Consider the following 17,199-nt stretch of genomic DNA (forward strand, 5'->3'; position numbering starts at 1 on the left):
GTATTAAATAAATACAAATATATTTTAGATTCTAAAAAGTAGCCACCCTTTGCCTTGATGACAGGTGTTTCCTTCTTAATGCATTTGAGCCAATCAGTTGTTTTGACAAGGTAGGAGTGGTATACAGAAGATAGCCCTATTTGGTAAAAGACCAAGTCCATATTATGGCAAGAACAGCTCAAATAAGCAAAGAGAAACAACAGTCCATCATTACTTTAAGACGTGAAGGTCAGTCAATCCGGAACATTTCAAGAACTTGGAAAGTTTCTTCACGTGCAGTCGCAAAAACCATCCAGCGCTATGATGAAACTGGCACTCATGAGGACCGCCACAGGAAAGGAAGACCCAGAGTTACCTCTGCTGCAGAGGATAAGTTCATTAGAGTTACCAGCCTCAGAAATTGCAGCCCAAATAAATGCTTCACAGATTTCTAGTAACAGACACATCTCAACATCAACTGTTCAGAGGAGACTGTGTGAATCAGGCCTTCATGGTCGATTTGCTGCGAAGAAACCACTACTAAAGTACATCAATAAGAAGAAGAGACATGCTTGGGCCAAGAAACACGAACAATGGATATTAGACTGCTGGAAATTTGTTCTTTGGTCTGATGATCCAAATTTGAGAGTTTTGGTTCCAACCACCATGTCTTTGTGAGACGCAAAGTAGGTGAACGGATGATCTTTGCATGTGTAGTTCCCCCCGTTACGCATGGAGGTGTGGGGGTGCTTTGTTGGTGACACTGTCAGTGATTTATTTAGAATTCAAGGCACACTTAATCAGCATGGCTACCGCAGAATTCTGCAGGGATATGCCATCCCATCAGGTTTGGGCTTAATGGGACTATCATTTGTTTTTCAACTGGACAATGACCCAACACACCTCCAGGCTGTGTAAGGGCTATTTGACCAAGAAGGAGAGTGATGGAGTGCTGCATCCTCCACAATCACCCAACCTCAACCCAATTGAGATGGTTTGGGATGAGTTAGACCGCAGCGTGAAGGAAAAGCTCCTGAGTGGCGCAGCGGTCTAAGGCACTGCATCTCAGTGCTTGAGGCGTCACTACAGACACCCTGGTTTGATTCCATGCTGTATCACAACCGGCCGTGATTGGTAGGCCCATAGGGCGGCGCACAATTAGCCCAGCGTCGTCTGGGTTTTGCCGGTGTAGGCTGTCATTGTAAATAATCAAGTTCAATCAATCAAGTTTATTTTATATAGCCCTTCGTACATCAGCTAATATCTCGAAGTGCTGTACAGAGACCCAGCCTAAAACCCCAAACAGCTAGAATGCAGGTGTAGAAGCACGGTGGCTAGGAAAAACTCCCTAGAAAGGCCAAAACCTAGGAAGAAACCTAGAGAGGAACCAGGCTATGAGGGGTGGCCAGTCCTCTTCTGGCTGTGCCGGGTGGAGATTATAACAGAACTATGCCAAGATGTTCAAAAATGTTCATAAGTGACAAGCATGGTCAAATAATAATCATGGATAATTTTCAGTTGGCTTTTCATAGCCGATCATTAAGAGTTGAAAAACAACAGGTCTGGGACAGGTGGCGGTTCCATAACCGCAGGCAGAACAGCTGAAACCGGAACAGCAGCAAGGCCAGGCGGACTGGGGACAGCAAGGAGCCACCACGCCCGGCAGTCCCGACGTATGGTCCCAGGGCTCAGGTCCTCCGAGAGAAAGAAAGAGAGAAGGAGAAAATTAGAGAGAGCCAAGATTTTCAAAATGTTCATAAATGACAAGCATGGTCAAATAATAATCAGGAATAAATCTGTTGGCTTTTCATAGCCGATCATTAAGAGTTGAAAACAGCAGGTCTGGGACAGGTAGGGGTTCCGTAACCGCAGGCAGAACAGTTGAAACTGGAATAGCAGCAAGGCCAGGCGGACTGGGGACAGCAGGGAGTCGTCATGCCCGGTAGTCCTGACGTATGGTCCTAGGGCTCAGGTTCTCAGAGAGAGAGAAAGAAAGAGAGAACGAGAGAATTAGAGAAAGCATACTTAAATTCACACAGGATACTGGATAAGACAGGAGAAGTACTCCAGGTATAACCAACTGACCCTAGCCCCCCGACACAAACTACTGCAGCATAAATACTGGAGGCTGAGACAGGAGCGGTCAGGAGACACTGTGGCCCCATCCGAAGATACCCCCGGACAGGGCCAAATAGGAAGGATATAACCCCACCCACTTTGCCAAAGCACAGCCCCCGCACCACTGGAGGGATATCTTCAACCACCAACTTATAATCCTGAGACAAGGCCGAGTATAGCCAACAAAGATCTCCACCACAGCACAAACCAAGGGGGGGCGCCAACCCAGACAGGAAGATCACGTCAGTAACTCAACCCACTCAAGTGACGCACCCCTCCCAGGGACGGCATGAAAGAGCACCAGTAAGCCAGTGACTCAGCCCCTGTAATAGGGTTAGAGGCAGAGAATCCCAGTGGAGAGAGGGGAACCGGCCAGACAGAGACAGCAAGGGCGGTTCGTTGCTCCAGAGCCTTTCCGTTCACCTTCACACTCCTGGGCCAGACTACACTCAATCATATGACCTACTGAAGAGATAAGTCTTCAGTAAAGACTTAAAGGTTGAGACCGAGTCTGCGTCTCTCACATGGGTAGGCAGACTGTTCCATAAAAATGGAGATCTATAGGAGAAAGCCCTGCCTCCCGCTGTTTGCTTAGAAATTCTAGGGACAATTAGGAGGCCTGCGTCTTGTGACCGTAGCGTACGTATTGGTATGTACGGCAGGACCAACTCGGAAAGATAGGTAGGAGCAAGCCCATGTAACGCTTTATAGGTTAAAAGTAAAACCTTGAAATCAGCCCTTGCCTTAACAGGAAGCCAGTGTAGGGAAGCTAGCACTGGAGTAATATGATCAAATTTCTTGGTTCTAGTCAGGATTCTAGCAGCCGTATTTAGCACTAACTGAAGTTTATTTAGTGCTTTATCCGGGTAGCCGGAAAGTAGAGCATTGCAGTAGTCTAACCTAGAAGTAACAAATGCATGGATTAATTTTTCTGCATCATTTTTGGACAGAAAATTTCTGATTTTTGCAATGTTACGTAGATGGAAAAAAGCAGTCCTTGAAACAGTCTTGATATGTTCGTCAAAAGAGAGATCAGGGTCAAGAGTAACGCCGAGGTCCTTCACAGTTTTATTTGAGACGACTTTACAACCATCAAGATGAATTGTCAGATTTAACAGAAGATCTCTTTGTTTCTTGGGACCTAGAACAAGCATCTCTGTTTTGTCCGAGTTTAAAAGTAGAAAGTTTTCAGCCATCCACTTCCTTATGTCTGAAACACAGGCTTCTAGCGAGGGCAATTTTGGGGCTTCACCATGTTTCATTGAAATGTACAGCTGTGTGTCATCCGCATAGCAGTGAAAGTTAACATTATGTTTTCGAATAACATCCCCAAGAGGTAAAATATATAGTGAAAACAATAGTGGTCCTAAAACGGAACCTTGAGGAACACCGAAATGCACAGTTGATTTGTCAGAGGACAAACCATTCACAGAGACAAACTGATATCTTTCCGACAGGTAAGATCTAAACCAGGCCAGAACTGGTCCGTGTAGACCAATTTGGGTTTCCAGTCTCTCCAAAAGAATGTGGTGATCGATGGTGTCAAAGGCAGCACTAAGGTCTAGTAGCACGAGGACAGATGCAGAGCCTCGGTCTGACGCCATTAAAAGGTCATTTACCACCTTCACAAGTGCAGTCTCAGTGCTATGATGGGGTCTAAAACCAGACTGAAGCATTTCGTATACATTGTTTGTCTTCAGAAAGGCAGTGAGTTGCTGCGCAACAGCTTTTTCTAAAATTTTTGAGAGGAATGGAAGATTCGATATAGGCCGATAGTTTTTTATATTTTCCGGGTCAAGGTTTGGCTTTTTCAAGAGAGGCTTTATCACTGCCACTTTTAGTGAGTTTGGTACACATCCGGTGGATAGAGAGCTGTTTATTATGTTCAACATAGGAGGGCCAAGCACAGGAAGCAGCTCTTTCAGCAGTTTAGTAGGAATAGGATCCAGTATGCAGCTTGAAGGTTTAGAGGCCATGATTATTTTCATCATTGTGTCAAGAGATATAGTACTAAAACACATAAGTGTCTCTCCCGATCCCAGGCCCTGGCAGAGCTGTGCAGATCCAGGACAGCTAAGCCCTGGAGGAATACGCAGATTCAAAGAGGAGTCCGTAATTTGCTTTCTAATGGTCATGATCTTTTCCTCAAAGAAGTTCATGAATTTATTACTGCTGAAGTGAAAGCCATCCTCTCTTGGGGAATGCTGCTTTTTAGTTAGCTTTGCAACAGTATCAAAAAGAAATTTTGGATTGTTCTTATTTTCCTCGATTAAGTTGGAAAAGTAGGATGATCGAGCAGCAGTGAGGGCTCTTCGGTACTGCACGGTACTGTCTTTACAAGCTAGTCGGAAGACTTCCAGTTTGGTGTGGCGCCATTTCCGTTCCAATTTCCTGGAAGCTTGCTTCAAAGCTCGGGTATTTTCTGTATACCAGGGAGCTAGTTTCTTATGACAAATGTTTTTCGTTTTTAGGGGTGCAACTGCTTCTAGGGTATTGCGCAAGGTTAAATTGAGTTCCTCAGTTAAGTGGTTAACTGATTTTTGTCCTCCGACGTCCTTGGGTAGGCAGAAGGAGTCTGGAAGGGCATCAAGGAATTTTTGTGTTGTCTGAGAATTTATAGCACGACTTTTGATGCTCCTTGGTTGGGGTCTGAGCAGATTATTTGTTGCGATTGCAAACGTAATAAAATGGTGGTCCGATAGTCCAGGATTATGTGGGAAAACATTAAGATCTACAACATTTATTCCATGGGACAAAACTAGGTCCAGAGTATGACTGTGGCAGTGAGTAGGTCCAGAGACATGTTGGACAAAACCCACTGAGTCGATGATGGCTCCGAAAGACTTTTGGAGTGGGTCTGTGGACTTCTCCATGTGAATATTAAAATCACCAAAAATTAGAATATGATCTGCTATGACTACAAGGTCTGATAGGAATTCAGGGAACTCAGAGAGGAACGCTGTATATGGCCCAGGAGGCCTGTAAACAGTAGCTATAAAAAGTGATTGAGTAGGCTGCATAGATTTCATGACTAGAAGCTCAAAAGACGAAAACGTCATTTTTTTTTTTGTAAATTGAAATTTGCTATCATAAATGTTAGCAACACCTCCGCCTTTGCGGGATGCACGGGGGATATGGTCACTAGTGTAACCAGGAGGTGAGGCCTCATTTAACACAGTAAATTCATCAGGCTTAAGCCATGTTTCAGTCAGGCCAATCACATCAAGATTATGATCAGTGATTAGTTCATTGACTATGACTGCCTTTGAAGTGAGGGATCTAACATTAAGTAACCCTATTTTGAGATGTGAGGTATCATGATCTCTTTCAATAATGGCAGGAATGGAGGAGTAAGAATGTGTTCTTGACTTGCCTAGTTAAATAAAAATGTATTTAAAGAAAAAAGCAGCCAACAAGTGCTCACCATATGTGGGAACTCCTTCCAGTCTGTTAAAAGCATTCCAGGTGAAGCTGGTTGAGAATGCCAAGAGTGTGCAAAGCTGTCATCAAGACAAAGGGTGGCTACTTTGAATATTTTAAAAAAATGTAACACTTTTTTAGTTACTACATGATTCCATATGTGTTATTTCAAAGTTTTGATTTCTTCACGATTATTCTACATTGTAGAAAATATAAAGAAAAACCCTTGAATGAGTAGGTGTGTCCAAACTTTTGACTGGTACTGTAGTACTGTAGTTGTGAGGTGGAATGTGAGACAATATCCACAGGAAAGTATAATTACATTAACTTTTCAAAGCTATGTTAGTGATTTCAGATTTGTATCACCTGAAGCATGCACACAAGATAAATGCATGCACGAGACGCGTGTTTTTATGGTTCTGCGCATGCTTCAGGTGATAGAAATATGAACACGCTACTAGCGCGTTGAGAAGTTGTAGTTAAACTTTCCTGTGGATATATTGTCTAACATTCAAATCGGGGTAACTCGTTGTGGAAAGTATCAGAATCGACCAATTTCCGAGTTGTCTACAACGCCGCATACCCATTACACGCGCATCACGTAGCAGTAGCAGAGACGGTAAGAGGAGACACGCGCGTCACGTAGCAGTAGCCGGAAGAGGAAGCGCGACACACTACTTCCTCATTTTTTCTGGTTACATTCAGTCAAAGAACTAAGCAAACCAGACCGAGCTGCATTGTCTATGGGAGAACCTCCCCGTTAAGCAGACCGGAACGGAGCATTTTATTTCCAATGGTAAACGGCTTGAGTGAACTATCTTTATTTTTCCATCATCTTTGGCGTTAGTACATTTCACTTCTCTCCTCGGATTTTGACAGCGGGACTGATACGTTTTCAGAAAATAGGATTAAAGCCACTCGCTAAGAGTGTTGCCGTTGACTAGGTAAGAATATGTCAATTTTAGACAATTATGATTGTTTATACGTGACAATATAATTAGAGTAGTTTATTGTTATGTTAAATATGTAGTTAGCTGGCTTGTTTATCAATACATTGCTATGCAATTCCATGGTAATACATTTATGCTGAGTTTCCATTACAACTTGTTTCCACAACTCAAAGAGAACAATTTCCACTGACATTTTTCCAAAAACAAATGTATTTGGTTAAAACAGTGCAGATGCAGTTTGGTAACAGAATGACGATTTATGCTGCATAGTTGTGATTTAACTTTGCAATCATTGGTTTTTGGGGTTTGGCATACATTTTAATGTGAAATTCTTAGTCTCCGCATTATTCTGTTACTGTAGAATTGCCTAAACGAAAAATGGCCACTTTGAAACATCACTAAAACGCATTACTGTAGCTATGTGTTTTGATCAAGTTGGGAGATGTATTTAAATCTTTCAGTATTATTTGCCTTCAAAATGATATGGACGGGCTAGATTGTTCCATGGAATTCCGTGTAGCCCTAGTGGCTAGCGACACGTGCTGGTTAGCTGTGGCTACTGTAAACATATGCTTTATACAGCCTAGGCAACAAAGTAGCTCCCCACTTTCTACTGCTATTTTCGATGTCATCATTTTTGGGATTGTTCCCACCTGTCAAGTCGCGAGTCACAGGTAACTCTTTATACCATAGAGTCTTAAATGTCACTATAAGGAAAGGTCAGGTTCGGTGGGTACAACTGAAGAAATTGAATATATGCGCTTCGTTTCTCCCACGTGGGGTTCTTGTGAAGTTGTTAGAACAACAGGGGTCCCCTCCTGTCCACGCTGACGCGCAAGCACAAAGGGATTTAAGAAATCACTTGTGTTTTATCAAGAAATATCATTTTATTCTTAATTTTGCGGCTTACTTGTGAAAATGAAAAATGTAATACATTGTTAATATTTCTGATTACGTGTTACTAAGTAACATTAGGTTAACAATTATGTGTTCATAGAATATATATATATATATATCTCCATAATATACATAATGGCAATTACAAATGCAAATGTGTTCTGAGTCAACCTAACTGGTAAATAAATGATGATCATATATTTAACCTCTGTCACAAACGACCTGCTGTTTTTGTCAGTTGGTTGTCAGAGCACCTTGCCCTGTCATGACTGTTCTGAAGCCACAGGCCAAAGGAAGGTTGTTTGTGGGGGCAGGCAGGTAACGACAACCATTGCCATCTGTTTAATCTCCAATTAAAGTGATGCCCTTTGACCCCACCTGTCGATCTAATTTTGCCCACTATAGTTCCCCTCCAGCTCCCCTCCTCCCCCAACCCACCTATGCTTATTGTGAGGAATTATGCTCATTTAATAAGATCTTCGTTGTTCTCTTACCACAGGGCCTGAGCCATTTCACCAGCCTTGTTTTGTTGTCTTCAAGACGTCTATTTTCTGCATACCCAGAATGACACAGATTGGATTAAACACAGAGGACTGATCCAAAGAGGTGTGTCACGAGCAGGTAAAACCGAGAGCCTGGGGCAAAGAAGAAAGACAAGACAAGGAATGATGACTTACAACAACAGAGAACTGGTGGTATACTATATTACCTATAAACTATCACAGAGAGACTACCCCTTCAACCACATGGAGCTCACAGAAGCCCAGAATCGGACTGAGGGGGGACAGGTGGAAGGGGATGCGGCAGTCATGACATACGTCAACGGGACGAGTCCACCACGGCAGTCGCCCCCCTCCTCCCCTCGGCGGACAGCGGGCCTGGACGCAGTGAAAGAGGCATTGCGGGACTCTGCCAACGAGTTTGAGCTGCGTTATGCCAGAGCTTTCAGTGACCTGTCCTCCCAGCTACACATCACGCCGTCCACAGCCTATCAGAGCTTTGAGAACGTGATGGACGAGGTGTTCCGCGACGGTGTCAACTGGGGACGGGTGGTGGGCCTGTTTGCCTTCGGAGGGGCCCTCTGTGTAGAATGTGTGGACAAGGAGATGAACCCCTTGGTGGGAAGGATCACAGACTGGATGACCGTCTACCTGGACAACCACATCCAGCCCTGGATCCAGAGCCAAGGAGGATGGGTGAGTCACGACTGAAAGATGTGTGCATGGGGGTAGGGAAGGGTCATTTAGCTCAATGTGGGTTGTTGTATGAAGCATCAGTTCTAGAGGTCGTTGGTACCTGGATAGTTTAACTGTTGATTCTGCACATTAGCATCCGTTGTATGTCGCGTCAGTTTGCCTGAGCTGTGTACTGTATTTCACGCCTGACCTCTGGTCTCAGAGGCTGATTTGTCAGCTCTTGGACCTGAGACTGTTCTGTTTTTAGTGACTGATCTCTCTTGAGACGGGGTGCGGTTGGCTCCAGATCAGCCAAGGTGAAAGACAGGCGATAAGACCGCCTGAGATGTTTGCCTCTAGTCAGCTGGCCATTGATCAGTCTTATTGAGTTTTCAGCTGAATCGAAGTGAGCTCTGTTGGATGGGATCAAAGTCTTCATGGGGGAATCAAGTATAGGCTTGAGCTTTTCTAGATCAACCTTTGTTTTCCCCTGGTTGCTTTCCATGTCTTCCTCTGTTCTGAGCCAGCAGCCTTCAGATGAAAGCAGTGTTCTCTCAGGTCAGCAGAGAGAGGGCTTGTCCTGTTCCTGGTAGGTGGGTGTGTTATGGGATGTGAGAAGGACACTGTTAAGGTCACCTCTTCCTTTGTGTGGGCTGACACATGATGGGGTGTGGATTGGAATGGGGAGGGGATGTTGAAACAGTCTCGAAAGGGATGGGTCCTATGGAAACTGGCATCTGATTGGGTAAGTTGTATGTGGAGGGGCCATCTGATTGGGTTGTCTTTCTGCTGTTGCAGAGCTTAAATTGATTTTTAATTTTAAGAGTTGAAACAGGCAGATGACTTGGTTACTGGCAGCTCATATGCCACCACCACACCCAGAAACACCAGAATCAACGCCTTGAACCACTGGAAGATTTTAACGGGAACAGTAACTCATCACGTACAGGACCTCTGTGTAAACAGTCTGTTGTCTGTGTTTTTCTGAACAATATTCTGATGAAACACATGCCCAACCACCTGAGCACCTTAGCGAATTTGAACGTTGTTTATGTCATCGGATGTTGAATGTTGCTCTGAGTGGAAGACGTGAATGGCCTAAATATTGAATGGACTTGTGTGTTCAATCAAGCAGATTCAGTCAAGTAGTTTTGTTTCTGTTCTCCTTGTGGTATTGGAATAGGGCCTCCAGACAAATGTTGTGTCCTCCCTGTGTGTGCTTTGTTAATACACACACATCCTAACTAACGTTACCGGTTCAATGTTTGGCGTTCTAGCCATGCCATACTATTGGATCATGTGCATGCCTCAGACCGAGCACACGCGTAACACACACACACACCATAACACAGATAAACAGTATATTGATGTATCTTATCATTCCATACTTTACACAGGAGTGCACATAACACTTTTGCTCAGATTTGAATTTGTCTGTTGTGGTTTCTATGTGTAATGAAGAGAAGAAACACACACATCCCTCAGTGAGCACTAGGGGTGTAAAGTACTTAGGTAGTACTTTAAAGTAATTTTACTTAAGTAGTTTTTTGGGGTATATGTACTTTACAATTTATATTTTTGACAACTTTTACATTTACTTCACTACATTCCTGAACAAAATATTGTACTTTTTACTCCATACATTTTCCCTGACCCCCAAAAGTACTTGTTACATTTTGAGTGCTTGGCAGGACACGAAAATGGTCCAATTTACACACTTGTCAAGAAAACATCCCTGGTCATTCCTACTGCCTTTGATCTGTCAGACTCACTAAACACAACTGCTTCGTTTGTAAATGATGTTTGAATGTGCCCCTGGTTATCTGTAAATGGAAGAGAGAGAAAAACAAGAAAATCGTGCTGTCTGGTTTGCCTAATATAAGGAATGTGAAATTATTTATACTTTTCCTTTTGATACTTAAGTATATTTAAAACCAAATACTTTTACTCAAGTAGTATTTCACTGGGTGACTTTCACTTTTACCTGAGTAATTTTCTAATAAGTAATCTTAACTTTTACTTAGGTATGACTTTTGGGTACTATTTTTTCGACGACTGGTAAGGACCTGGGACATCCCCACACCACAGAGGAATCTATTAAAATGTACCCTATATTTTCCAGAAAGAAATGCCCTCTTGTTTACCCATTTCGCTCATGTTTCATTACAAACCTAACCTACACACTTCTGTCTCTGTCCTCCTTTTTTCTCCTAAAACACACCGATCCGTTGGCAGCTGTACGATGTATAGAGTGGGTGTGTCCTATTACCTGATTGTATTGTGGCGTTAGATAGAGAACTAGCCAGCTGCTTAGGGGAGGCCACACCCTGTTACAGCACAGGATGACTTACTGCTGTCCTACCTAACAAACATGTTCATTCAGTTCTCCCTGACCGCTTTTCATCCCATTTCTGCTTCATAACATATTCGGTCCTGATTTGTGTTTAACTGAGAAGAACGACAGAGGTTTGAGAAGAACGACAGAGGTTTGAGAAGAACGACAGAGGTTTGAGAAGAACGACAGAGGTTTGAGAAGAACGACAGAGGTTTGAGAAGAACGACAGAGGTTTGAGAAGAACGACAGAGGTTTGAGAAGAACGACAGAGGTTTGAGAAGAACGACAGAGGTTTGAGAAGAACGACAGAGGTTTGAGAAGAACGACAGAGGTTTGAGAAGAACGACAGAGGTTTGAGAAGAACGACAGAGGTTGAAAGTTAATGGAGGGAACAGCAGATTAAGTTATGAAGACTGAGTGACAGGTGGAATCCCCCTTGAGTCAACGGTTGGTTATTTGTCTGACCTCAGTGGTGAAGGAGGTTAAAGTGAATGGCGGGAACAGCACATTTAAGGAATGATAGGTGGAATCCCCCTTGAACTTTTCTCTCTGACCTCAGTGGTGAAGGAGGTTGGAAAGTAAACAGTGCCAAAGAGCATCATTTCGAAACAAATTGTGAGATAATGTAGTCTACTGTTACATTGTAACAGTATGGTGGAGGGAGATAATGTAGTCTACTGTTACATTGTAACAGTATGGTGGAGGGAGATAATGTAGTCTACTGTTACATTGTAACAGTATGGTGGAGGGAGAGAATGTAGTCTACTGTTACATTGTAACAGTATGGTGGAGGGAGAGAATGTAGTCTACTGTTACATTGTAACAGTATGGTGGAGGGAGAGAATGTAGTCTACTGTTACATTGTAACAGTATGGTGGAGGGAGAGAATGTAGTCTACTGTTACATTGTAACAGTATGGTGGAGGGAGAGAATGTAGTCTACTGTTACATTGTAACAGTATGGTGGAGGGAGAGAATGTAGTCTACTGTTACACTGTAACAGTATGGTGGAGGGAGAGAATGTAGTCTACTGTTACACTGTAACAGTATGGTGGAGGGAGAGAATGTAGTCTACTGTTACACTGTAACAGTATGGTGGAGGGAGAGAATGTAGTCTACTGTTACATTGTAACAGTATGGTGGAGGGAGAGAATGTAGTCTACTGTAACAGTATGGTGGAGGGAGAGAATGTAGTCTACTGTAACAGTATGGTGGAGGGAGAGAATGTAGTCTACTGTAACAGTATGGTGGAGGGAGAGAATGTAGTCTACTGTAACAGTATGGTGGAGGGAGAGAATGTAGTCTACTGTAACAGTATGGTGGAGGGAGAGAATGTAGTCTACTGTAACAGTATGGTGGCGGGAGAGAATGTAGTCTACTGTAACAGTATGGTGGAGGGAGAGAATGTAGTCTACTGTAACAGTATGGTGGAGGGAGAGAATGTAGTCTACTGTAACAGTATGGTGGAGGGAGAGAATGTAGTCTACTGTAACAGTATGGTGGAGGGAGAGAATGTAGTCTACTGTAACAGTATGGTGGAGGGAGAGAATGTAGTCTACTGTAACAGTATGGTGGCGGGAGAGAATGTAGTCTACTGTTACACTGTAACAGTATGGTGGAGGGAGAGAATGTAGTCTACTGTTACATTGTAACAGTATGGTGGAGGGAGAGAATGTAGTCTACTGTAACAGTATGGTGGAGGGAGAGAATGTAGTCTACTGTAACAGTATGGTGGAGGGAGAGAATGTAGTCTACTGTAACAGTATGGTGGAGGGAGAGAATGTAGTCTACTGTAACAGTATGGTGGAGGGAGAGAATGTAGTCTACTGTAACAGTATGGTGGAGGGAGAGAATGTAGTCTACTGTAACAGTATGGTGGCGGGAGAGAATGTAGTCTACTGTAACAGTATGGTGGAGGGAGAGAATGTAGTCTACTGTAACAGTATGGTGGAGGGAGAGAATGTAGTCTACTGTAACAGTATGGTGGAGGGAGAGAATGTAGTCTACTGTAACAGTATGGTGGAGGGAGAGAATGTAGTCTACTGTAACAGTATGGTGGAGGGAGAGAATGTAGTCTACTGTAACAGTATGGTGGAGGGAGAGAATGTAGTCTACTGTAACAGTATGGTGGCGGGAGAGAATGTAGTCTACTGTAACAGTATGGTGGAGGGAGAGAATGTAGTCTACTGTAACAGTATGGTGGAGGGAGAGAATGTAGTCTACTGTAACAGTATGGTGGCGGGAGAGAATGTAGTCTACTGTAACAGTATGGTGGAGGGAGAGAATGTAGTCTACTGTAACAGTATGGTGGAGGGAGAGAATGTAGTCTACTGTAACAGTATGGTGGAGGGAGAGAATGTAGTCTACTGTAACAGTATGGTGGAGGGAGAGAATGTAGTCTACTGTAACAGTATGGTGGAGAGAGAGAATGTAGTCTACTGTAACAGTATGGTGGCGGGAGAGAATGTAGTCTACTGTAACAGTATGGTGGAGGGAGAGAATGTAGTCTACTGTTACACTGTAACAGTATGGTGGAGGGAGAGAATGTAGTCTACTGTTACACTGTAACAGTATGGTGGAGGGAGAGAATGTAGTCTACTGTTACACTGTAACAGTATGGTGGAGGGAGAGAATGTAGTCTACTGTTACATTGTAACAGTATGGTGGAGGGAGAGAATGTAGTCTACTGTTACACTGTAACAGTATGGTGGAGGGAGAGAATGTAGTCTACTGTTACATTGTAACAGTATGGTGGAGGGAGAGAATGTAGTCTACTGTAACATTGTAACAGTATGGTGGAGGGAGAGAATGTAGTCTACTGTTACACTGTAACAGTATGGTGGAGGGAGAGAATGTAGTCTACTGTTACATTGTAACAGTATGGTGGAGGGAGAGAATGTAGTCTACTGTTACATTGTAACAGTATGGTGGAGGGAGAGAATGTAGTCTACTGTTACATTGTAACAGTATGGTGGAGGGAGAGAATGTAGTCTACTGTTACACTGTAACAGTATGGTGGAGGGAGAGAATGTAGTCTACTGTTACACTGTAACAGTATGGTGGAGGGAGGGCAGTGAGGGATGAGAATGCCTGAGGGGGTTTGGGTTAGTACCAATTATGGGTGAATAATATCTGGACATGCGGTTCTGACAGAATAATAACGGATAACTCATTTGGACCGTCAGTGGGAGAGGACAGGTCTGAGGATGATAGTTGGAACTGGGAGGGTGGGAGGACGCTAGTAGAGAAGAAAGATAAACTATTCCTTTATGTCCTGCTTATCTCCTTTGTGTCTGTGAGAGTGCCACACCTCAACTGTAGGCTCCATCCCCTCCAAGCCGCTACGTAACACATATTATACAACTGGGTGGTTCGAGCCCTGAATGCTGATTGGCTGACAGCCGTGCTGTATCACACCGTATACCACGTGTAGGACAAAATTATTATTTTTTTCTGCTCTAATTATGTTGGTAACCAGTTTATAGTGTCCAGGCACTCCGCGTTGCGTCGTGATTAAGAACAGCCTTTAGTCGTGGTATATTGGCCATAAACCCCCCCCCCCCCCCCCCCCCCCGGGCCTTATTGCTTAAACATCATACAGGCTATATTTGACTCTTATACCACATTAATGTGTTCATGTCCTATACTCTGTGACTGGAGAACTTGAGCTCTTGCTATTTTGTCTTTTTTGTGGACATTTCATAGGCAGCACATATTTCTGACAGTCGAGCCCTTTCAACGAATACATAAACACTGCACATAGGATACACTGCCTGATCCACACGTCACGCCTATTCCCTGCCGTTGTATGTCAGACTGCCCTAAAGGAAAGGACAAGGAGACGGTACCCCTGGGACCCATCAACACTCCCTCCCTCCCTCTCTCGTCCTCCCTCCCCCAACCACCACACACTAGCAGTCGTGTTGCAGACCAGACAAGCAACAACACGCCAGCATCACCGTGGTGTGTGTGCACTCACCGTCACGTGTCCACTCGTTTGTTTACCCAACCATCCATGTTTCCTAATTTTCTTCAATCCATTTGACATGATCACCAATCACGGCTGACTGTGTCCTCCCCCTGATAGATGATGTCTCAGATCCCTCCCATCCCCGTCTTCCCGAATGTCTTGCCTATACCTGGTCACCATGGGGATTTTGTTAACATTTTCAAGTGTACGTTTCAAATGAGTAGTGCTGGTATGTTTCTGAAATGAAAATGCTAAATGAAGTGAATGTGTTTTTGAAGTAGGCTGTTTTTATAGTTGTCGTACAGTGCATTGATACAATGGATTGAACAGTGTCCTCGACCTGTTCACGTGACCACCTTAAACAAAGGACCTCTGGGTGTGCGCACACGTACAGACAAGTGTATGTGTAACTCCCCCCACACACACACACACACACACACACACAGTAATGTGTGTTGCTATCTGCTGTGCCCAGCCGTCCCCACAGGTAACATGCTGGTATGTAAACGCACAGTAATAGACATTCTGATGGGTAGAGGACCATGTGAACAGTAACAGACATTCTGATGCGTAGATCTTAACTTGGGTTGGCCATTTCCTGTCTGTTTTTCTAACCTCCACAATGGCACAGAATCCTCACAACTCTGTTTTGGATTTTCAATGGGAACCACTAGGGTTGAAATATTCAGAGGTGAAAACTTTCCATGGGAATATATGGGAATTAATATTAATACCATTTAAATGTAGATGTTTTTTGCATTGGAAATATTTACCATATCATATGGAGACAGAAACATAAACCTTTTACCTTATCATAAGTAGACTTAATTGCAAATGATTAAATCCTTCCAATAGAAATGTAAAAAACTATTTAGTTACAAATTTAACTTCAATTAAATGAGTTGACTTCACATGGGATGATTTCACTGAACAACAAAAGAAAGGGAATATTGAATGATCCCCCAATGATCCATCGCATCTCCCAAAAACTTTTTCAACATACATCTGTTAAATGATAGTCTAGAAACTAAAGCTTTGGTTGTTTTCCTCTCATGCTTCCATGTCTTCTCCCTGGGCCTCCTCAATGTCCACCTCTTGAACATCAGACTCTGAGGCCTCCTCTTCATTGTCACTTTCCAACCTTGTTGACGATGGCTCGTTGTCAGGCTCAAAAAGCCTCACATTTGCCCGGATGGACACCAATTTTTCAACCCTTTTATTGGTCAGCCTGTTGCATGCTTTGGTGTGTGTGTTACCAAAAAAAAGACCAGTTGCGCTCTGAGGCGGCTGATGTTGGTGGAATTTGGAGGATGAGGGGAAAGAGCCTCAGATCCACCAGGTAGCTGATGAGATATGTTGGCATGACTGCCATATTGCATCTCCATCCCAAAGCCCTTGCTTGGAAGCGTACTTCGCCAGACTGCCAAGAACCCTGCCCTCATCCAGACCAAGGTGGCGTGACACGGTAGTGATGAAACCATAGGCCTTGTTGATCTCTGCACCAGACAGGATGCTCTTGCCAGCATACTTGGGGTCCAAAGTGTACACTGCGGGCTTCAGGCAGAAGTCTTCGTGCTTTTTGATATATTTCAGAACTGCAGTTTCCTCTGCTTGGAGCAACAGTGAAGTGGGCAGGGCAGTACGGATTTCTTCTCTTACATCTGCAAGCAGTCTGAACATCAGGATTACATTGTCTCCCTCAATCTGTGCAATGGCTACTGCTATAGGTTTCAGGAGTTCCAGGCTGCTTACCACTCCCTCCCAAAATACATCATCCAGGAGGATCCTCTTGATGGGGCTGTCCATATCGGCAGACTGTGATATGGCCATTTCTTGGAGAGACTCCTTCCCCTCCAGGAGACTGTCAAACATGATGACAACACCACCCCAATGGGTGTTGCTGGGCAGCTTCAATGTGGTGCTCTTATTCTTCTCACTTTGCTTGGTGAGGTAGATTGCTGCTATAACTTGATGACCCTTCACATACCTAACCATTTCCTTGGTTCTCTTATAGAGTGTTTCCATTGTTTTCAGTGCCATGATGTCCTTGAGGAGCAGATTCCATGCATGAGTAGCACAGCCAATGGGTGTGATGTGAGGGTAGGACTCCTCCACTTTAGACCAAGCAGCCTTCATGTTGGCAGTATTGTCTGTCACTAGTGCAAATACCTTCAGTGGTCCAAGGTCATTGATGACTGCCTTCATCTCATCTGCAATGTAGAGACCGGTGTGTCTGTTGTCCCTTGTGTCTGTGCTCTTGTAGAATACTGGTTGAGGGGTGGAGATGATGTAGTTCATTATTCCTTGCCCATGAACATTCGACCACCCATCAGAGATGATTGCAATACAGTCTGCT

General features: G+C 43.8%; 1 protein-coding gene across 1 annotated transcript in view; it reads left to right on the forward strand.

Annotated features, from left to right (window-relative positions):
- Positions 1 to 6,222: 6,222 nt before the first annotated feature.
- The window catches only part of LOC120061477 (bcl-2-like protein 1), a 35,963-nt gene continuing 24,986 nt past the window's right edge, over positions 6,223 to 17,199 (forward strand). The window contains exons 1-2 of the mRNA XM_039011317.1: positions 6,223 to 6,461; positions 7,864 to 8,560. Coding sequence (XP_038867245.1) covers positions 8,030 to 8,560 — 531 coding nt within the window. The 5' untranslated portion in view covers positions 6,223 to 6,461; positions 7,864 to 8,029. The remainder of the gene's footprint in view (positions 6,462 to 7,863; positions 8,561 to 17,199) is intronic.

This window comes from Salvelinus namaycush, chromosome 16, assembly GCF_016432855.1.
Source record: "Salvelinus namaycush isolate Seneca chromosome 16, SaNama_1.0, whole genome shotgun sequence".
NCBI classification, from domain to species: Eukaryota; Metazoa; Chordata; class Actinopteri; order Salmoniformes; family Salmonidae; genus Salvelinus; species Salvelinus namaycush.